This window comes from Quercus robur, chromosome 4, assembly GCF_932294415.1.
Source record: "Quercus robur chromosome 4, dhQueRobu3.1, whole genome shotgun sequence".
Classification (NCBI taxonomy): Eukaryota; Viridiplantae; Streptophyta; class Magnoliopsida; order Fagales; family Fagaceae; genus Quercus; species Quercus robur.
This window is the reverse complement of record NC_065537.1, coordinates 65,546,467-65,568,581: the sequence shown is the minus strand read 5'-3', so window position 1 is coordinate 65,568,581 and position 22,115 is coordinate 65,546,467. Positions and strand designations below refer to the sequence as shown.

Below are 22,115 nucleotides of genomic sequence, written 5' to 3'. Positions count from 1 at the left end.
ATGCAGAGAAGACTGATAGAGGGCTGACTTGCTAGGCAGCTGCAGGGCAGTGCTGATTTTTCAGTCTTATACGTGTACACTTTCCGTAATTATTGAATTCTTGATTGCGTATAAGATAGGTTTTTTGTTTGTTTGTTTTTGGTTTACATATCTCATACGTCAGAGGTCATTGTGGTGACCGAGGACCATTATCTTTTTCAATCAACTAGCAAGTGAAACTTCTCACCATCTTCACACCACAGTTGGCGTAGAACGAATGAAATGGCTGCTTGTAAATCTTGTTTTAGCAAATTTACTAGTCTTGGTAAACTAGAACATAAAAATCTTTTGTCCCCTACACCTTATATATGTCCTCTAAACTCTGAATATTGCAATTGGACAGCAGTACTTGAATAGCCACACTGTATATTTGGTTGATTTATACTCAACTAAGTTACTCTGTATATACCTCATTTATCTAGCTAAGGCAAAAGTAGCAGCGAAAAAGGATCTATAGAAACCATGATGATGATGGCAAGAAAGAAAGCATTCTCCTACATGTTCTGGTTCAACTGAATTGGCTAATTAAGTTTTGTTGGTTTTTTTTTTTTTTTTTTTCAATAAATTTATAAAGCAGGCAAAAATTGTTAAAATATTTTGTGGTTTTGGTACCTTAGAAAGTGTGAAACTTATTTGTGGCCTAGTGAACTTGGGCCAACAAAACTCTGCTATACAGAGTGTCTTGGGTTTGAGTCCCCTCTCCCACTGGATTACTCACTCTTAGCAATTTCTATAGTTCAATGGTTGAATTACCATGCGATAATTTACGTTAGAAAAATGCCATTTAAATGTATATAGGTTGTGTGTAATAGTCACTATTTGAGAGAATTTATATCACGGAAAAGGTCACCTGAATAAATTTAAACCACAAACATTTATGCATGAGAATCTACACAGAAAAAACAAATCAAAGGATTTTATTTTGGATAGAAAAAGGAAACTTCATGCATGAAAATGTTAGTTAAGGAATTTTCATTTTTGCTAAAAAAGAAAAGTTCGATTTAAAAAATTCTTTTGATAGTTGTCATTTCTATTTATAGGTGATATCATAGATGCTTTTAGTACGAATTAGCTTGGGTCCAGTACTCTTGTGCCTTGGACTTGTTGGAATTTGGACAATTGTAGACTGCATGTTATGGTTTGCTCATATATTGTAACTATTATTTGAATGATATTGTGACTTTTTATAATAATTTATAAAAAAATCAATTTAAACCTTTTTTTTTTCTAAAATAAGGGAGAGCATGCAATTAATTTTTATTTAAATTGATTAAATCAATAAAAATATCAGATACTCATGTAGCAATAAGTTAGTATTACCATAAAAAATTAAAAAATAAAAGAATTAGTATGACTCTTTGTTTGCCAAGGTAATATAATTAGATATATAATATAGAACTAGATATATAGTTAGATATCAATGAAAAATAAAGTAATACCAGAAAAAATCTATTAGGTTAAATGGAGTACTCTTTGCTCTCCAAAATTGCTTTGCAGTTTGAGTAAGGTGATGGGAGTAAGTTTAATATTTGGGGAAAAAATTGGTTACCACAATTCCCTAATTCCAGAATTTTTTCTTCCCGAAACAACCCTCTTATCTCTATTATTAGTGATTTATTTTTGGATGGGTCGAAGACCTGAAGCTTTTAAACGAATTCTGGTTAGTAGATTGTAGGAGGGGGCAAACCCAGAAATTCAAACTAAGTGGCGGAGTATAAGCAAAATGAAAATTAATTAAACTTCAAATAAGAATTCATTTAGTATTCACAAACTACAAACAAAGACAAAGAGACAAAATCATTGATCCAATGATCCTTAATATATATCTATGGCAGGTATCCAATGGTCTTAATACTGCAGCAATGAGCCAAAAACATTCCTCTCCTTCACTCTGTTGAAGCCATTGAAGCTTTTACTGCAGTTCATTTTGCCAAGGATCTTAATATTCACAAGCTTGAATTTGAAGGGGGACTCAATGTTGGTCATCTCAGCCTTGAGAGACAACAGACCTTTGTTTTGCTTTACATGGACATATTATTAAAGAGACAAAAGTCCTATTAAGTTCTTTACTTTGGTTTAATTTTAATCATGTTGAAAGAGAGAGCAACTATTTAGCTCATGCCCTGCTAGAAGAGTGTTTCATCTACAGGTTTAGGCATTTGGGTAGAAGAGCTACCATTTGATCTGGAGAGTGTATTCCCAAATGACTTGAGCTAATAAAGTACACTTATCTTTTCCTAAAATATAAAAGATATCAATGAAGAAATTCTTTATAACTTTTTTTTTTTTTTTGGAGAAAAAAAAAATCCTTTATAAGTAGTGTACTATATTAGCATTTGTAGTTTATTATGATACTTTATTACACATACTTAGCACATTTTAAACATGTCATTTAGGTTACTCCGAAAATGAAAAGATGCCTTCTAGGTTATCCAAAGAAAATATTGTGGAGTATTAAAAGAGCTTATAGTGGATAACAAAATAAATAAATAAATATATATATATATATATATATATATTAAAAACCAAAACTTAGAGAAAATCAAACTAGAATTTAAATTAAATTTCAATTAGAGTCCAATTGTGCGTCATGTGTCCCATCTACTTTTTAATTTTTGTGCTAAGTGAATTATTGAGTGTAAAAATCGAAGAGTTCAAATCCAATTAGATTCTAAATTGGATTTTAATTGTAGTCAAATTTTGCGCCAAATATTCATCTAATTTTTTAGTTCTTGTGACAAGTGAATTATTGAGTGCGAAAATCGAAGAGTATCAATTCAATTAAATTATAAATCATATTATATATATATATATATATATATATATGATAAACCATTACACATTTTAGAAATATATGGTTTAAAAAATTTATAAGCTAATACCATGTATAATTTCAACATTTTCTATAAAACAAAATATATAATTAGAACTATATAATTGTAATTGTTTTTAATTCATTAATTGTACTGTAATCATGTATATGTACGAGTTTACACACTAGTTTATTATAATGGTGGAATTTATATTGTGCATTTAAGGACTTTTTAAAAAATTTATTTATTGTTGACATTACAAAAAGATTGACATGTACTAATAATTGTCTATCATGTAGCATTGTTTTTATTCAATATCATCCCTAATAGATGAAGGAAATTACAAAAAATGATGTGTCATTATTTTTTGCATTGTCATTGCGTCATTTGTCATCATTGTGTGCATCCACCAACTGTGAAATCCAACTTTTATAATGTACTAGCACTATAGACTTACATCCACACAATGTGTGGACTTAATTTATATCATTCATTCCCATTTACCACTTTTAACCCCTAAAATATCTTTTAACCCCTAAAATATTCAAATTAAAAAGTTACTAAGGTTTTTAGTACTTTAGTAAATTTCAGTAGTAAGTAGTCACTCAAAATTATAATTCACATACCATAGACCCAAGTCAAGGAATGGTGCATTAGGCTTGACTTATTCTTTTGTGAGTTGTTGTTTTTGTTGGATCTAAAGGGATTAGGCTTGGCTTATTCTTTTGTGAGATGTTGTTTTTGTTGGATCTAAAGGGATGTTAAATTTGGGGGGAAATGGTTAAATGACCTTAATTTTTAAACTATTAACTGTAAAAATCGAAAAGTTCAAATTCAATTAGATTCTAAATTAGATTTCAATTAAAGTTCAATTTTGCGCCATATGTCCATCTATTTTTTTTTTTTTTTTTTTTTAGTTTTTATGAAAAGTGAATTATTGGATAACCGAAGAGTCTAAATCCAATTAAAATCTAAATCATATATATATATATATATATATGTAAGCTAATACCATGTATAATTTAAACCTCTTTTGAAAAAAATGTATAATTTAAATAGTATAATTGTGATAGATAAAACTTATATACAGTACCTTAGGTGTTGTTCCTTAGATTCACTTCTTAAAATTCTGCTATGTAATTACTTAACTTAAAAAATATGCTTCCATTCATGAGAAAAAAGTCACATGATAGAATCTTAAAAGAGGAACTTAAGGAACAACACCTAAGTACTGCACTTAAGTTTTGCTTAATTGTGATTGTTTTTAATTATACCTGTGCATATGCACAAGATTACACACTAGTATAACTAATTCTCAAATCTCAAATATCATATTATCTATTATCTAATAAGTATTATAACTACAAAGTTAAATTTTTAAAAACGTTTTCATATGAATTTATAATTTCTATGATAAATACAATAGGCGATGGGTCTTTAAATATAATATTCTATCCCAATTTCAAAAACCTATAAAGATCACAATTTAAATAGCAATTCAATCACCACATTCTTTAACTCTCTTACTTGCAATTTGCAAAGTTACAATATATATTAAATTTAACATAAATCATGGACTGAGTTTTTAATTTATATACCTTAGCAGAACAGTCTCTGGCCCACTGGGCGTTACAGATACAAGCCCAAAATTGCAACAAAATAGCTAAAAGAGCTCAATTGAGGAAGAAACAGAAACTTGAATACTGTTTTTGAAAGTGTTACCAAATAGGCCCAGGTCTGAGCTTTTTGGATTTTTTTTAAGGTTTGGGCTAGTTTCTGGTGTAGGCTTGGGCTTATTGTTGAGTAATTTGGACTTGGTTTGGGAGAGCCTTAAATTTGTCCGCTGTGAAGAAGAACGGAGGAAATGCAGTTTAGCCGAGGATGAGAGAGAGACAAAACGATGTTCAAGATTGATGGCCTTGTACTCCGGCCCAATTGGCTGAAGAACGCATCATTAAAATGTAGTTCTTTTTTTTTTTTTTTGAAGTGTCAATCTATAGCGGGAATTGAATCACAGATTTCTTATTTAACTATTAGAGACTTTACTAGTTAAGCTAACTAGATCACATGAAGTCCTCATGTTTAAACATGAGACTTTTTTTTAATTTATTTATGGGAAGCTTGAGACATATTGATTTTAGCTTTTTGCCCATTTCTTTTATTTCAATTGAGTTTTAAAACATTGATCTATAAAACCAAAGTAACATAGATGGCTATTCCGTCCACTTGGATTGGTGTTACGTCTTGGGTATCTGGTGGAGTACATGTTTGTAAATTTGTAGGTATGTATTTCTCTCAATATGGGTATCCAAGATCGATCTAGTTTTGCAAATTGAGATAAATTTCTTCTTTAGAATGAGAAATATTGTTTTAGATATATATTCTTAGTTTTGAAGTTTTTAGTCACTTTATCTGTAGACTAATGTATGCATCAATTTGGTATGTATGCAAAGTTTAGGGAGTAAATTGGGCTAAAATAAAAATTTTAATGTTGTAATAATCACTATCTCAAAGTTTTAGTCTTAGTTTCTCTGAATGGATTTTCTTTTTGGAACCATGTAAGTTAGCCTAAGCAGCCTAAATGTCTAAAAAGGCCTATTGTTGAAAATCGAGATGGGTTTTCACCCAAATGGAAGTAATGTTTTGGGTCAAGTAATTGGACTGTGCTTTTGGCAATCAAGATATTGGCTGATATTTATTGAGGACCCTACTAATGCTAATCCGTGGGTGTGGCCAGCAACAAGAGTTGACGGGCTAGTACTCCACCAGATCCATATATCCTAAGGATCAATAAAGACTGAGAAGATCAAAGTTAGAAACTTCCATTTTGTTGGTTCTAATCCGAGTCCAATAAAGGTTTAGGCCTGAAAGAAACCAGATCAGTCTCCTTTGAGCTGGACCTCGTGTAGCGTTCTACAATGATTTCTTTTATTTAAATATTATGCTAGTTTATATTATAATATTATATTGTTTTGCATGGATGAAAATATCCCAAGAGGTATGATTGGGTGCCAATGTGGGGTTCTTTCTTTTTGTGTGGGTTTTTGTATGTAACATTAAAAAAATAAACTTATTTAAATGATTTTTTTTTTTTTTTTTTGGAGAAAAGCTTAGAAATAAAACTAAACTTTAACAAACACAAAACACCTAAGTTAAAAGAATAATGCTAAAAACAAAATAGCTTTTACAGTAAATTTCTCAATTGTTGAGTTGATCGATTATTATTGATTTTTATATGTGCCAATCATTATTTTTTTATTATCCACCATTAATAACTTGTTACCTCAGACAGTAATGAAATTTATTGTTTCTCTAAATTTATTTAACTTAAAATGAAGGCTTCATGGTGGTTGGATTGAGTTGGACTTGCTTGACATGGAGGCACCTAGGCTAAAAGACATCCAGTACGTACAAATAATTGGTCAATTAAGAGCTAATTTAGATCTTTGAAACTTGATCTTCGTACGTAGGTCAATTGATAGGCTTCTCATTTGAAACCTAGTATTATTGATTTGCCTCTCTGCCATTATATACTTCTAATTGAAGTAAATTTGCTTTAAATCTTATATCTTCGTTTAATTATTATGCTTCATATCCAAAGTTAGATTTACGTTTCATTAATTCTTGGCAAAACTCCAAGGTATTTTTTTCCTTTTTTTCGTCTCTCATTTTAATTCTTTAAAAATGTTATGTTGTCTACAACATCAATAATACCGTTAGAATTAAACATCTCTGTGCGTGAGCCAAAGTTGCAAGTTAGTTACATTATAATTGCACCATGCAATTATTGATTGAGATCTAAAACAAATTATTAATTATGCCATATTCAAAATTAAATAGAGGACTCATGACTTGCTAGCTGCAGAGCGGTGCTGATTTTTCTGTTCTAACAAATAATTTTTCTCCACTATTTGGGCGGTGGTTCTTTCTAAATTCTAAATGTCTAATCAATCAGTTCTCTTTAGAAGGGTATGTCTTTCTCTCCCTCTGTAGGAGTCACTTTCTCTCGTCTAGCTAGCCGAGTATCTCTCTCCCATTAACTCTATCAGGGTCTTCTCTAGGGTCTGTCCCTCTCTTCCTTTAACGCTGCTATGGAGCAAGCGGTGGTTGATGGTCTTCTCAACCTCTGTCTAACAAGAGAGGAGGAGGAGGAAATAAATATCACAACGTGCTATAGATCAAATCTGTTAGAAGAGTGTTCATTGAGCCTTTTCGGCAAACTTCTGTCGAATAGACAACAGAATCAAAGGGCGCTGAAAAATACTCTGAGATTGGCTTGGAAAATGGGTTCCGATTTACAAATTGTAGACGTCGGACATGATGTTCTGCAGTTTAAGTTTGGCTCAGAATACCAACTCAAATGGGTTGAGAAAAATGGCCCATGGAATTTCGAAAACAACCCCTTAATACTAAGCAGATGGAGAAAAGGATTGACAGCATCCAATATCGATTTTTCGCACTCTCCATTTTGGGTTCAGGTTTGGGGGCTCCCATTTGAAATGATGGATGATGAAGTGGGAAAGGAGCTTGGAAATAGTTTGGGAAAGTTCATAGAGTCGGATAAAAGATTTGGGCAAGCGGATCAAGCGAAGTTTATGAGGATTAGAGTCAATCTTCCGCTGGAAAAGCCTCTCTGACGTGGGGGAAAGATAACTAATATGGAGGGGGGAAAATTTTGGGTAACCTTCAAGTATGAAAGGCTCCCAACTTTTTGCTTCCTTTGTGGAAAAATGAGGCATGATGACAAACATTGCCTAGGAACTTCAGATTGGCGCAATGCCCCTAGGCAATACGGAGATTGGTTAAGAGCAAATGGCAAGATGGGTTCTGATAAGTCGCGGTCTACTAGTAATGGGGAAAGAGATGAAAATGGCGGAGAAAGAGATGCAGAAAATGTTCAGACAACGGCAAGAAACTCTCAAGCAACGGAGGCGAAAGGTGGTGAGGGAAGCTCTGGGAACGGTGGGAAGCAAACACTAAGCGAAAAAGGGAGCATGATGGGATGGGAAGTCCAATGTGTCAGCCGGCGCAAAAACCGGATGGATGGAACAATTCCATTCAAATTCAAATGGAACGCGCTTATGGGCAGCCAACTTCCTCACATGCTAACTTGGACTGCTCCCCAAATGGGCCTACCGGTGTTATGGACAAAGAAATGAGGGCTAATTACGTTTTTTTCAGTTGTGGGCTAGCATTCCAATATTGAAAAAGAGATGATGGAGGTTTCTAGTCCAACAAAGCTAATGGCAAGCCCAACAAACACTAAGGCATGCTCGGAGGACAACTCAAGCCCAAAGGAAGAACGAAATGGAAAGGCAAAACGCCACTGGAAAAAAATAGCAAGAGAAACAGGTAAAAATAAAAGCCCAACTTCTGAAGTTCAAACTCAAATTTTAGGGGCTAAACGGGGTGGGGGGGGGGGGGAATAACTCTCTCAGAAGAAGAAGCTCCAGCTCAGAAGAAACTTTGTTCTGATTCTAACAAGCTCTTAAATGAGAAAGAAGAGAGATCGGCGGTGTCTACTAGGCAGCATCGCCGGGAGCCATGAATCCCATAAGCTGGAACTACCGGGGACTGGGGAATCCTCGGTCAGTTAAGGTGCTGCATGATCTTGTGCGGCGTTGGAACCCCAAAATTGTCTTCCTTATGGAGACAAAATTAAAGAAGAATCTCATGGAAAGAATAAAGAATAGAATTGGATTTGCAAATGGTTTAATTGTGCCAAGTGTTGGTAGAAGTGGGGGAATTGCTCCTCTGGACAAGGGAAATTAATTTGGAGGTTAAGAGCTATACAAGATTCCACGTTGATGCAGTAATCTCTGAGACCAGCAGCGATTACAAATGGAGATTAATCGGTTTCTACGGCCATCCAGAGACACATAAAAGGTACGAATCTTGGCATCTTCTTGCTTTTCTTTATAATCAATTTCAACTACCCTGGTTATGCTTAGGAGATTTTAATGAAATTCTTTCAATAAATGAGAAATTTAGGGGAGTAAATCGCTCACAGCAACAGATGGATGGTTTTAGGGGAGTTGTAAATTATTGTGGTTTCCATGACTTGGGTTATTGTGGTCCAGATTATACATGGAGTAATATGCAAGAGGGGGAGAGTAGAATTTGCCTTAGATTGGATAGGGCTTTGGCTACCCCAGAGTGGTCTGCCAAATTCGGAGAGATGAAAGTATACCATTTAGTGGATTCTACTTCAGACCACTGTGCTTTGCTTGTTACTGATTCCAAAACTAAGCACCGACCAAGGGTCCGACGCTTTCACTTTGAAGCTCATTGGACTAAAAGAGAAGATTGCAAGGCCATTATTGAGGCCTCTTGGGGGTTTGGAGTGGATCTTAGTACACCAGATGGTATTTCAAAAAATCTAAGAATTTGTGCTGTTGAACTTTCCAAATGGAATTCAGTGGTATATGGGCAAATTCCAAAGAAAATTGAAAAAAAAAAAAGAAATAGGCTGAATGCCCTAACCATGAGAGAAAAAGATGAGGATCTGAGTTTGGAGATTAACAGGCTAAGGGGAGAGATTAATATTCTTCTTGATGATGAGGAAAGTTATTGGGGTCAAAGGGCAAAAGCTCACTGGCTTAAAGAGGGTGATAGAAACACCAAGTTTTTCCATGCGCAAGCATCGAAAAGGAGAAAACATAATAATATTGTGGGCATTTGGGATGAGCAGGGAAGATGGTGTGATGATGAAGAAAGCATTACCCAAACTGCTATATCTTATTTTGACAGCTTATACAGCTCCTCCCACCCAAACCAAATTGAGGAAGTAACTGAAGCTATCCCTTATAAGGTGATGGATGATATGAATGAAAGCTTAATAAGAGAATTCACCAGAGAAGAAGTGGTTGCTGCCCTAAAACAAATTCACCCCAATAAGGCTCCAAGACCAGATGGTATGTCCGCCGTATTTTTTCAAAAATATTGGAGTATTGTTGGTAACAATGTTACGGACATGGTCCTAAATGTCCTCAACCATAACTTACCCATACCAGAGCTCAACAAAACCAATATCTCCCTAATTCCAAAAAAAAAAAATAATCCCAAAAGAATGACGGACTTTCGTCCCATCAGCCTATGCAATGTAGTCTATAAGCTCATGTCTAAAACTCTTGCCAATCGTCTAAAAGCTCTCCTACCCCATATTATATCAGAAAACCAAAGTGCCTCCACCTCTAATAGGCTCATCACAAATAATGTGCTTGTGGCTTTTGAGTTAATGCACTACTTAGATCACAAAACAGCCGGGAAAGAGGGCTTTATGGCTATCAAGCTAGACATGAGCAAGGCATTTGATAGGGTTGAATGGGGTTTCATATCAAAAGTTACGGAAAAAATGGGATTTTGCAACAGATGGAGAGACTTGGTTATGCAATGTATCACATCGGTAACATACTCTGTCCTCATTAACGGAGTTGCTCATGGAATCATACATCCCTCAAGAGGTCTCCATCAAGGTGACCCTCTCTCCCCAAGCCTTTTTCTTCTTTGTGCTGAAGGTCTTTCAGCACTCATTCACCAGGCTGCCAGGAATAAACTCATTACCAGCATCTCCATTACTAGGGGCTGCCCAAAGGTGACCCACCTTTTCTTTGCCGACGATAGCATCCTTTTTTGTAAAGCAGTTTCAGAAGAATGCCACTTGCTAAGATCAATCTTGATGGATTATGAAGAAGCTTCGGGTCAAAAAGTTAACACAGACAAATCCTCTATCTTTTTTAGCCCCAATACAGCCCAAGAAGCTAGAGATGAGGTTTTTAATATCCTAGGCCCTATGCAGAATACAAGGCACACTAAATATCTGGGCCTTCCCTCTCTCATTGGTAGATCAAAAAATCAAGTCTTTGCAATTTTAAAGGAGAGGGTTGGACAAAAACTTGCGGGTTGGAAAGGTAAGCTTCTTTCTATGGGTGGGAAAGAAATTCTCATCAAGGCAATGGCACAAGCAATTCCAACATATACTATGAGTTGCTTCCTACTTCCTCAAAGCCTATGTGATGACATGGAAAGAATGATGAAAAAATTTTGGTGGGGCCAAAGGCAGCAGGAAGCAAAGTTAAGTTAGATTAGTTGGAAGAGGATGTGCAATTCAAAGGCAAATGGCGGGTTAGGGTTCAGAAATTTGAAAGCTTTTAATCTGGCCATGCTTGCCAAGCAAGCTTGGAGAATTCTCACTAATCTGAGCTCTTTGGTGGCCAGAGTGCTTAAAGCTAAGTACTTTCCACGGGTGATATTCTTAATGCTAAGCTTGGTTCTTCCCCCTCTTATTCCTGGAGAAGCATTCATAGTAGCTTAGAAATTATAAGGCGTGGTACTAGGTGGAGAGTTGGTAATGGGAAACAAATTCATATATGGGAGGATAGATGGCTCCCAACACCTTCCACCTATAAAGTTATCTCTCCCCAGATCCACAATTTTGAATTCCCTATGGTCTCCTCACTCATAGACCCGGACACCAAATGGTGGAAAGTAGAAGTTCTTTGTTCTACTTTTCTCCCCTTTGAGATGGAAACCATTCTGAAGATTCCGCTAAGTTATAATCTGCCAGAAGACAAACTTATCTAGATTGGAAACAAGAAAGGAGAATTTTCGGTGAAAAGTGCTTATCACATAGCCCACAGTATGATTGATTCAACTAAAGAGGGTCAATGCTCTTCTAGGGACCCCAATAGTCTGCTTTGGAGGAAACTTTGGCACCTAAACCTCCCTGCAAAAATTAAGATTTTTGCTTGGAGGGCTTGTGTAAATGGGCTGCCCACCTATGATAATATAAGCAAAAGATGGATCAATTGCAGCACTGCTTACCCCAACTGTGATTTGGAGCCTGAAGACATCAATCATGCCCTCCTCCATTGTGTGGCTGCCTCCCTTGTTTGGAGCTATTGGTCAGATTTTCCTAGACCTCCTCAGAGTCACAATTGGTCTTTCCTAGACATGGCCTTGCATTTAATTCATTCTAATGCCTCACAGGTCCTGGATTTACTTTTTGTATTATCTTGGGCTCTTTGGTTTAATAGAAATAAATTAGTGCATAATGATTCTCCTCTTTCTCCTTCTCAGGTTTGGAATCTGGCAATCTGTACCTTAGAGGACTTCAAAATGGCTGCTTCCTTAGATTTCCTTTCCTCAAGACATTCTCAAATCAGGTGGGAGGCTCCTCCTCAAGGAGTTTTCAAAATTAATGTTGATGGAGCAGCTTCTGACTATGGAAGAAATTCCAGCATTGGAGTAATTATAAGGGATTGCAATGGCCATGTCGTGGCAGCTCTTAGTAAATATCTGCCAGGCAGATTTGCAGCAGACCAAGTGGAAGCTATGGCAATGGAGCAGGGCATTTTACTTGCTCAGGAGTTGCACTTGTCTCGGGTCATTCTGGAGAGTGATGCACTTGCTGTGGTCCAAGCCTTGAATGACAACTCTACAGGAAATGAGTTAGGCCATATATTACAAGGAATTCAGCTCATGCGTGAATCCTTTGAGTTCTGCTCTTTTAAGCATGTAAATAGAGCTTTTAATGTTGTAGCGCATGAGCTTGCTCAACTGGCGCGGTGTGGTGAATCTTCATGCTCGTGGTATGGGGTTTCCCCCCCTGCTGTGTTTGTGTTAGTCCAAAATGACTTGTTGTATTTGGCTTAATGCCCTGCTATGCTTGTCCCTCTGTTGTGTTGTTGTTGGCTTGCTGTGTTTGTTCCTCTGTGGTGTTGTATTTGGCCTACTGCCCTGCTGTGTTTGTCTCTCTGCCGTGTATTCCTTTCAGGTTTTAATGATATTTTCTTCCACTTCAAAAAAAAATAAATAAATAAATTCTAATCAATCAGTCTCTACTTGTACATTTATTGCAATTATTGCAACTATATTATCTCAAACATCAAAGGTCATTGTGGTCACTGAGAACCATATCTTCTTCAACCAACTAGCAACTAGAACATATTTACTAGTCTTTTTTTATTATTTTTTTTTATTAGAACATCTTTACAAGTCTTGGTAAACTAGAACATAAATCTTATGTCCCATAGACCTTAAATGTCTTCTCTAAACTCTGCATATTGCAATTGGACACCTATAATTGAATAGCTGCACTGTCAAATTGGTTGTTTTTATACCCAACTAGGTGCTCTATATATGCCCTAGTTATCTAGGGCAAAATTAGCAACTTAAAAAAGGATATATAGGAATCATGAAAAAAAGAAAGAATTATCATACATGTTCTGCTTCAACTTAATTGGCTAAGTAAGTATTGTTTTTAATTTTTTTAAAGTAATAATTGTTAAAATATTTTGTGTAGATTGTATATGTGATAAAGGGAGTGAGTTTGTGTTTTAAGACTTGTTTCATCTTAAAATTTTTCAAAGTCTTTTGAAAATATAAAGTAACATAAACGCCAACAAATAAAACAATTTTGATCATTTATGGACATTTTTTTAGAACACTTTTAATTTTAGAAAATTTATGGACATTCAAGAACATGTGCGTGTGTGTAGTGTACTTGACCATGTGGGCATGATTTTTTTATTTTTTTATTTCTTAAATAATTGGATAACAATATCCTTAGGGTAGGAAAATTATCAATTTAAAGAAATAGTTTTTAACATGCCTCAAAGTTACATTATTTTTTGAATAATTATCAAAGTCACTAGATCCCATGATGTGCACGGTATTGACAAAAACTTTTTGCTAAGAAAACATTAAGAACACCCACCGTGGTGCTCAAACCCATGACCACAAGGTTAAGAGCCTTGCGCTCTACCAACTAAGCTAGATGGGCTTGGTTTGTCATTGACTAAAACTAAGATATGACAAATGGAGTGGGAACATTTTGGCCACTTTCTCATGTTCAGTCATTATCATACTAGCTCTTTTTCTTCTCTTCCTTTTTTCCTCCTCATGGAATTTCATATTACCTATTGGATTCCCTTGAAAACATGTTATCAGAATTGAATAAATGAAACTTCCTTATCTTTTTCCGAAGTCCCTAACTTGATATGAATCAAATTTAAAGATTAATTTATTAATCTAATTTTTTTAATGATAGATAATTTTTTTGGGGGTGTAAAATGATAGATGCTATAGGTTCATAAAAAAGACACCAATTTGTTTTAATGAAAGCAAGATTCAAATTTATGTCGCTTATTTGAGAATACGAATTTTTCCCAATTAAGCTAATTGAAACTTAGATTTTTTTTTTTTTTTCAAAATTTGATAAAAGGTTATGGGAAGGGATTTAAAACTCTACATATTTTCGTTGGTAATACAAGAAAATATCAATTAAGTAATAAAGTTTTTAATGAACTTAATAACTATTTAGAAAGCTATTTAAGGGTGAAAGGAAATATCATAAGAACATCAGGCGAACTTTTTGTTCTACAAATTTTTGAACTACTTGATTTCAATTGATCGATCTTGATTTCTCATTACCAAAAATCTCTAGACTTGCATAGTGATAGCATTTATCAGACTTTGTCTTTGATTACACCACATGATTACAAATGACATTGAAAACAATAACATTAAAACTTTGTCATTACAAGTAAACTTTTGTAGAGATTACAAGCAAACTTGTTAAGGAATTAGCCAACACCTAAAATTCCTAAAACTTTCACATGTAAATCAGCCTACTGACATATCAAATTCTTTGCATTTAAAATTGAGATGATTGACTTGATTCACCTGATAGAATTGATGAGCAAGTTGGAGATAAGTTGTCTCTTACATCCCCTAGAGATGATAGGAAAGGCTTGGAAGGCATTTGTGAGCATTCAACTTCTCCTTCAAGCATTTCTACAACTTTATTCATTGAAGGTCGATCACTAGGCTTCATTTGTATGCACCATAATGCAACTTTGATCATCTTCTTAATTTTTTCCTTCTCCCCCTCTGTGACATCTTCCATTACTATGTCATTTTCTTCGCAAACTTGGTCATAGACCCAAGTTGGAAAGTAAATTTGGCTTGAGTGGTTTGCAAATGCATTGAAGTTCTTTCTTCTGCTTGCCATTTCCAATAATAACATGCCGAAACTATAAACATCAGCTTTATAAGAGATGCCTCCAATGTTCTTATAGAACAACTCTGGAGCCATATATCCTAGTGTTCCTCTTGCAGCAGTCAAAAAAACTATGCTATCATCTGGAGGATAAAGTTTGGCAAGCCCAAAATCAGAAACTTTTGGGGTGAAGTTCTCATCAAGAAGAATGTTATGAGGCTTGATATCAAAATGAAGAATTTGCATGTCACATCCTTGATGTAGATATTCAATTCCACGGCCTACTCCAAGAGAAATCTCATATATTTTCTCAATACTTAAGGGGATACTTCCTTCTTGAGAAAAAATATATTTGTCGAGAGAACCATTAGGCATGAATTCATATATAAGTGCACGCTTTGGTCCCTCAACACAAAAGCCAATGATTTGCACAACATTTGTGTGGTGAATCCTTCCAATTGTTGCAACTTCACTAATAAAGTCTTGGCCGTTGGCTTTGGACTTATCCAACAACTTTATAGCTACAAGATGACCACTTTGAAGCTTTCCTTTAAATACAGTGGCAAAGCCTCCTTCTCCCAATTTCTCCGTGAAACCATTGGTCATCTTCCTAATTTCTGAGTAGGAGTACCTTATGGGCATGAGGTTATTGTGGCTTTGCAAAAAATCTTCAATTGCGTCATACATTGATAAATTCCTCCTACGCCATTTATAAATTAAAAATGCAACCACAAATGGAGTCCCAAATAAAAATTTGACTGCAAGGTGTATCACTGCAGGATCATCATCGAAAAACCCATTAGAAACGAGTGATGTTGCTACACCGTTACCAAATAGTTGAATGGGCTTTGTTTCATTGAAATTGAAACAATAAACTTTTTAAATCAATTCACTCTGCCCCCTCATTGAATTATTATTAACAAAAACTAATGGAAATTCATCTAATTTATATTTAAAACGTATATAGATATCACAAATGCTTCCATATAAAACGTTTAGCACAAAATAACTTTCAAAATTATTTTAAATAATCCTAGCAAATAAATGCAATCTAATGACGATCGGATCATTTTGTGAGGTTTTTTTTTTTTTTTGCTGGAAATAAAATATCACTTTGTGTTGATGTGTGACGGGTCTTTATGCGCAATTTATTTGATTCTTTAGAACATTTAGTTGACAATGATCTCTTTGAGGGACAAATTGAAACAGTTAAAAAAATGTATATAGGACTTTAATTGAAACTTTTCAAACAATAGGATTAAATCAAAATTGACACTGATTTGAATTATGAAGGGAATTGTGTAAATGTTGGCCAATTATTCTTCATCCTTCATTTTAGAAGAAATGATCATGCAAAAAGAAAGAGGAAAGTAAGAAGTTCTTACTGATGAGGAAGATCGCAAGACGGCCAGAAGGAAGAACGACATAATAATACAAAGCTGAAAAGGAAAAAGAAAATCCATTAAAATGAAAAGAAGTTAAAGGCCAGAATGAAACTGTACCTAAACGTTATCAATTGTGCCAAGCTTAAATTTTTTTCTCTCGTGATCAAGCCTACACCTCTATGCATATATTCAGTACTTCAGATAATTATTGCTAGTAATTTTTGCTTCAACTTGGCGTGAGTTTTGTTTCTAAGATCTAAATTTGGAGATCAAGCATATGGTTATTTTTATTCCCCTCGCCACTTGTGTCATCATCAAGCAGTACAACTTGTGCAATAACGTTGTGAAAAAAAATAAATAAATAAACCAAAAACAACTTGTGCAATTAATTCTATTTTCATAGTGCTATTCGATGCCTTACCTGAGCGTATGTTGTCCAGGAATCCTGCTTTGACAAAGAAAAAGAATATCATCAGCTTTTGGGGAAAAAAAACATGGGAAAAAGAAAAGTGCTATATGGCCTTTATCGCATTATTTACCGATCGGGCATTGAACATGGTTCGTGTCATTGAGGTAGCAGTAGCCCTTTCTTCCGCAAATACTTTGACAATTACCTCGGAGCCATGAAATCTCAAAACCATATACCAATTCATTGTGGACATCTTTACAGGATACATTTGGGTCATCATTTCTTGGCCACGATGTCCGAGTTATCTTCTCTACTCGGCACGAGTCTGCCACTTCGGTTGCATTCGTTTTACCAACTTTAACATATCTATACCTCTTGGAATGAGATATATAGTTAGAAGAGTTGTCAATGCAAGTAGAAGTGTCCAAATAGTACTGAGAATTCACTGGTTTTTCACAGCTCATGTAAACCACACTCCATGATAGTTCAGGATAACTATCGTACTTCGTTATCTTCCGCTGATATGTGGAATATGCCGATTCATATTGAGGACTGAAATTATAGCGAGATAAGGAATAAGTCGGGATGATGGAGAAGTAATTGTCGTTGGGTATACCAGAGTCTGCAACCCTGATTGTGTAGTTACTGTAACTGATTTTTTGTACGTAGTATTTTCCAGCAAATAAGAGTAACGCCGTTCGATTGTTCTCACATGACAGTTCATACCTTGGGTCCCCGCAGCTTTCTGGATCGCTCTTCAATCGAAAGGGAGAGCTTATGTTGGGGATATTGCCACAGGAAGAAGGGGGACAGTAATATTGATCATTAGCACTGAGTGTTTCATGGACTAGTGCAAGAGCAATAAGGGCTGTGAGTCCTGCACTGAATGTCAATCCTCTTGCCATTGGAGGTAGAGAGGAATTTTTTGCACCAGTACATGCTAGAAAACTTCCACAGCTGGCTGTGGATGTAGATAAAATGAACTTGTTTTTGTGGTCTTGATGAAAAGTATTATCTTCTACAAGAAAGTAACAAGTAGTTTCCAATCAAATAGATGAATGAAAGTTCGTGGCAGTGGGACAATATCAACATCAAGATAACAACAAAAATTTATTGGCGTTAGCACATGCGTCATCTTGATAAATTATTTGACAGTGATTAAGTCAAATTTGGTCTCTGACATGAACTTAGATTTGAATACGTAACAGCATGCTTATTGTCAGTATCTATGATCAGATCTATTAGCATACATTGTATATATCCTTGAATCACGAGAGAGTTTGGCTATATGCAGAGAAGACTGATAGAGTACTGACTTGCTATGCAGCTGCAGGGCGGTGCTGATTTTTCAGTCTTATACGACTCTGTAATTATTGATTTCTTGATCGCGTTGATTTTTCAGTCTTATACCACTTTCCGTAATTATTGATTTCTTGATTGCGTATAAGATAGGTTTTTTTTGTTTATTTGTTTGCTTTTGGTTTACATTATCTCAGAGGTCATTGTGGTCACCGGGGACCATTTTTCAATCAACTGGCAATGAAACTACTCACCACCTTCACAGTTGGCGTAGAACGAATGAAATGCTGCTTGTAAATCTTGTTTTAGCAATTTTACTATTCTTGGTAAACTAGAACATAAAAATCTTCTGTTCCATACACCTTATATATCTCCTCTAAACTCTGCATATTGCAATTGGACACCAGTACTTGAATAGCCGCACTGTAAACTTGGATGTTTTTACACTCAGCTAAGTTCCTTTGTATGTACACCTTAGTTATCTAGGGCAAAATTAGCAGCGAAAAAAGTATCTATAGAAACCATAATGACAAGAAAGAAAGCATTCTCCTACATGTTTTGCTTCAAATGAGTAGGCTAATTAAGTTTTGTTGATTTTTTTTTTTTTTTTTAATAATTTATAAAGTAGGTAATAATTGTTAAAATATTTTGTGTAGTTTGTGCACGTAGAATGGATATGACTTCTTGGTGGCCTAGTGGCTAAGACCTTTGAACAACAAAACTCCGCTATGCAAAGTGTCTTAGGCTCGAGTCCCCAATCCTACTAGCATCGTTTTGGTGTTCCTTATATATTATCAAAATTAGGTCTTAGCCTAAGAATGATTAGGAGTTACTATGGTTACTCCCAAGTACGGAAGTCAGACTGATCACCCATTCTTAACTATTTCTATAGTTCAATGGTTAAATTACTATGTGATAATTTACACCACAAACACCCATGCATGAGAATCTATACAAAAAAGACCAACCAAAGGATTTCTTTTGGGTAGGAAAAGGAAACTTCATGCATGAAGAAGTTAGTTAAGGAATTTTCATATTTTCGCTAAAAAAGAAAAGTACGATTTAAAAAATTCTTTTGATAGTTATCATTTTCATTTATAGGTGATACCATAGATGCTTTTAATACAAATCAGCTTAGGTTCAATGCTCTTTTTTCATGGACCTATTGGGATTTGGACAATTGTAGACTCCATGTTATGGTTTGCTCATATATATATTGTAACTATTATTTGAATGATATTGTGATTTTTTTTTATATATAATAGTTAATAAAAAACAATTTAAACCTAAAAACTTTTTTTTTTTCTAAAATAATGGGGAGCATGCAATTGATTTTTATTTAAAGTGATTAAAACAATAAAGATATCAGATACTTATATCGCCGTACTTTAGCATTGCCTTGAAAAAAAAAAGTTAGTTACTCTTTGTTTACCAAGGAAATACAATTAGATATATAGTTAGATACCAATGAAATCAAAGCAATACCACCAAAAAAAAAAAATCCATTGGGTTAAACGAAGTACTCTTTGCTCTCCAAAATTGCTTGGCGGTTTGAGTAAGGTTAATATTTGGGAACAAAATTGGTTACCACAGATCCCTAATTCTAGAATTTCTTCTCCACGAAACAACCCCTTTATCTAGTCTTTTTTTTCTTTTTCTTTTTTGGAATTCCAGGGGCAATCCCCGTCTACTCAAAAAACTTATTAATGTTTTGGTATGATGATAAGGAGCTATCATCTAGAGCGGATGCCATAAGTTGAAACTCTCTTTAAATAAATAATTAATTAATTAATTAAAATTTTTAAAATTTTAAATTAAAAATTAAAATTTAAAAAAAAAAAAAAAAACCTTTAGGATTCCCAAACTATGTCACACCCATTGTACATGTCTAAAAACCGATACAAAATGTTTAGCTTCAAACATATTTAGAGTTGTTTTCCTCCCAAACTTATTATGAGACAATTGAAGAGACCAATCATATATAATTTTTTTTAGTCATATCACATGAATTTTTTAATAAATCAAATCATGTGACAAGGGCGGCCCAACATAATTTGGGGCTGAAAGTGAAAACTTTATGCGAGTCCTTTTATATGTAAATATTAATTAAAAAAAATTATTTAATACTAACCTGATCAAGTTTAATTTGATAAATTAAATATGTACGTAATTTGATGAACACTACCAACTAAACTAATGTTAATTTCATACAGAGAATTGAATATTATAGTTGAATCATAAGTTTTAATAAAAAGAAATAAAAATATATTATATTAAAAAAAAAGGTATTTTAATTTGGATATATGACGATACATAGTTAAGTAAAGTTGTAATCTAATTTTTAATTTTATATCTTTTTTATTAAAGTGATAGATAGATATTATTTGGTGTGTGGCTTTGTAGAGTCTCAAACTATTAAGATAGATTAATCTATAATCGATGATTTAATACATTTGCAACATTTTTTTTGAAACATTTTAGGCTTTCAATTGGGTTAGGTTTCTATTAATCTCATACTTTAGGAGTTTTGATAGAAATGAAAAGAAAAAATGAGATAAAAGCGCTACAAAATGTTTACAATATGATATGACAATGATTATGATTGATGAATTTCATCAATCTAATTAATGAATGTTTAAATTATTATTATTATTATTATTGTGATTGGTAACATGCTAATTTATAAGCCTATAGTAAAATTTGTAGTATATATCCTTAGCATAAATAATTAAAAAAAATGCACAACCATTATATATTTATATATATAAAGTTTTGGGCCTTTGACAATGGAGGGGGCCTCTTTCCCTAAGGGTAATTTTTGTTGTTGTTGTGGGGCCTTAGGCCGGCCCAATCATGTAATTTGCTTAATAATATGTATGAATAGTCTTATAATTTGTCATATAGTAGGTTGAAAAAGATAGTTTCCAACATATTTAGAGCTGAATTTTATCCAAACCCACTCTTATAATTCGATGAACTGTAATTGAAAAGCTAACATTTTCATTTTTATTAATAAAGCATTTTAAAAATTAGGAAAATAAAGTGATCTTGCGTCAGATACATGAGTAAAGTGTAAACAAATTACATGGATTTGCTTTTTATTTGGTCAAAACATGCATCGAAATTCCTTCTTCTTCTTCCATTTTTTTTTTTTTTTTTCCAAAAGGAGGAAGCTGTTTGCATTAAAATCCTAATTATTCAGCAAAAAATGGAAAGGAAAAGAAATTCCTAGTGTTTTTTTTTTTTTTTTTGACAAAAGTTCTTAATTAATGGGTTAATAAAAGGGGAAATTCCTAAATAATTATCGTATCCAAGGCTTGTCAACTTAAAAAGAAATCATGTCTAACAAAAAGTAGGTAAGCCAGTCCAAAAACACTTAATTCTAAAATCTGCTACACAAATTTTTTGCTACAACTGTTGTTACAATCCTAACAAGTATGATTAAGTAACGAGTCCATATCAAAGTAATTGTGTACAAATCACAATCACACATAGTGTCGGCTCAAGGCCTAGGCAACTTAGGCCTAGGCCTAAGGCCCCACAACAAATAAAAAATTTCCCTACTAAAAAAAGGCCCCATCGTCCTTAGTAAAAGACCCAAAATTTTATAAAAATATAACATTTTTTAAATAATTGGTACTTTTTTTTAAGAGCGATGCTAAAGATACCACAAATTTTACTATAGATTTAATTGACATATCACCAATCACATAAAAATGTAATTCAAACACAAATAAATTAAGTTGTTGAAATTCATCAATTACAGTCATAATCACATTTATTGTGAATATTTTGTAGTATTTTTAGTATTTTTCTTTTTCATTTCTAACAAGGCTTTTAAAATAGGAGACTAATAAAAATTTAACTCAATTGAAACCCTAAGATGTTTCAAATAAAATACTGCAAATGTGATAAATCATCAATGATGACTAATCTCCTGCTAAACCACACACCAAATAATATCTATCTATCTCTTTCTCTTAAAAAGAATATATAAAATTAAAATTTAGATTACAACTGTACTTAACTATGCATAATCATATATCCAAGTTAAAGTAAGTTCCTTTTGATTTAACTATAATATTCAATATTCTATATGAAATTAACCTTAGTTTAACTAGTATTATTCATCAATTTCTATATTTACATCAAATTAGTCTTAATTTAAT

General features: G+C 33.8%; 2 protein-coding genes and 1 non-coding gene across 3 annotated transcripts; 1 reads left to right on the top strand and 2 right to left on the bottom strand.

Moving 5' to 3' along the window:
- The first annotated feature begins 6,943 nt into the window (after positions 1-6,943).
- On the top strand, positions 6,944-7,489 carry LOC126722408 (uncharacterized). The gene has a single exon (XM_050425563.1). It carries the CDS (start codon positions 6,944-6,946, stop codon positions 7,487-7,489), a length of 546 nt encoding a protein of 181 aa, XP_050281520.1.
- A 6,073-nt stretch (positions 7,490-13,562) lies between these two features.
- On the bottom strand, positions 13,563-13,635 carry TRNAK-CUU (transfer RNA lysine (anticodon CUU)). The gene has a single exon. It is a non-coding gene; the product is annotated as a tRNA-Lys (tRNA).
- A 727-nt stretch (positions 13,636-14,362) lies between these two features.
- LOC126723392 (rust resistance kinase Lr10-like) lies at positions 14,363-17,676 on the bottom strand. Its single transcript, XM_050426783.1, has 4 exons — positions 16,778-17,676; positions 16,660-16,683; positions 16,239-16,292; positions 14,363-15,626 (listed from the first exon to the last, which is right to left on the bottom strand). Exons 1-4 carry the CDS (start codon positions 17,550-17,552, stop codon positions 14,509-14,511), a joined length of 1,971 nt encoding a protein of 656 aa, XP_050282740.1. The 5' UTR covers positions 17,553-17,676; the 3' UTR covers positions 14,363-14,508.
- Between the last annotated feature and the right edge of the window lie 4,439 nt (positions 17,677-22,115).

What these genes read in the sequence shown, in the direction of transcription:
- LOC126722408 (XM_050425563.1), top strand. Translation starts at nt 6,944, where the DNA reads ATGGAGCAAGCGGTGGTTGATGGTCTTCTCAACCTCTGTCTAACAAGA.
- LOC126723392 (XM_050426783.1), bottom strand. Translation starts at nt 17,552, where the DNA reads ATGGCAAGAGGATTGACATTCAGTGCAGGACTCACAGCCCTTATTGCT. An exon ending in CCTGGACAACATACGCTCAG is followed by an intron (nt 16,293 to 16,659) that starts GTAAGGCATCGA and finishes TTTCCTTTTCAG; the next exon opens with CTTTGTATTATTATGTCGTT. An exon ending in TCTTGCGATCTTCCTCATCA is followed by an intron (nt 15,627 to 16,238) that starts GTAAGAACTTCT and finishes ATGATCCTGCAG; the next exon opens with TGATACACCTTGCAGTCAAA.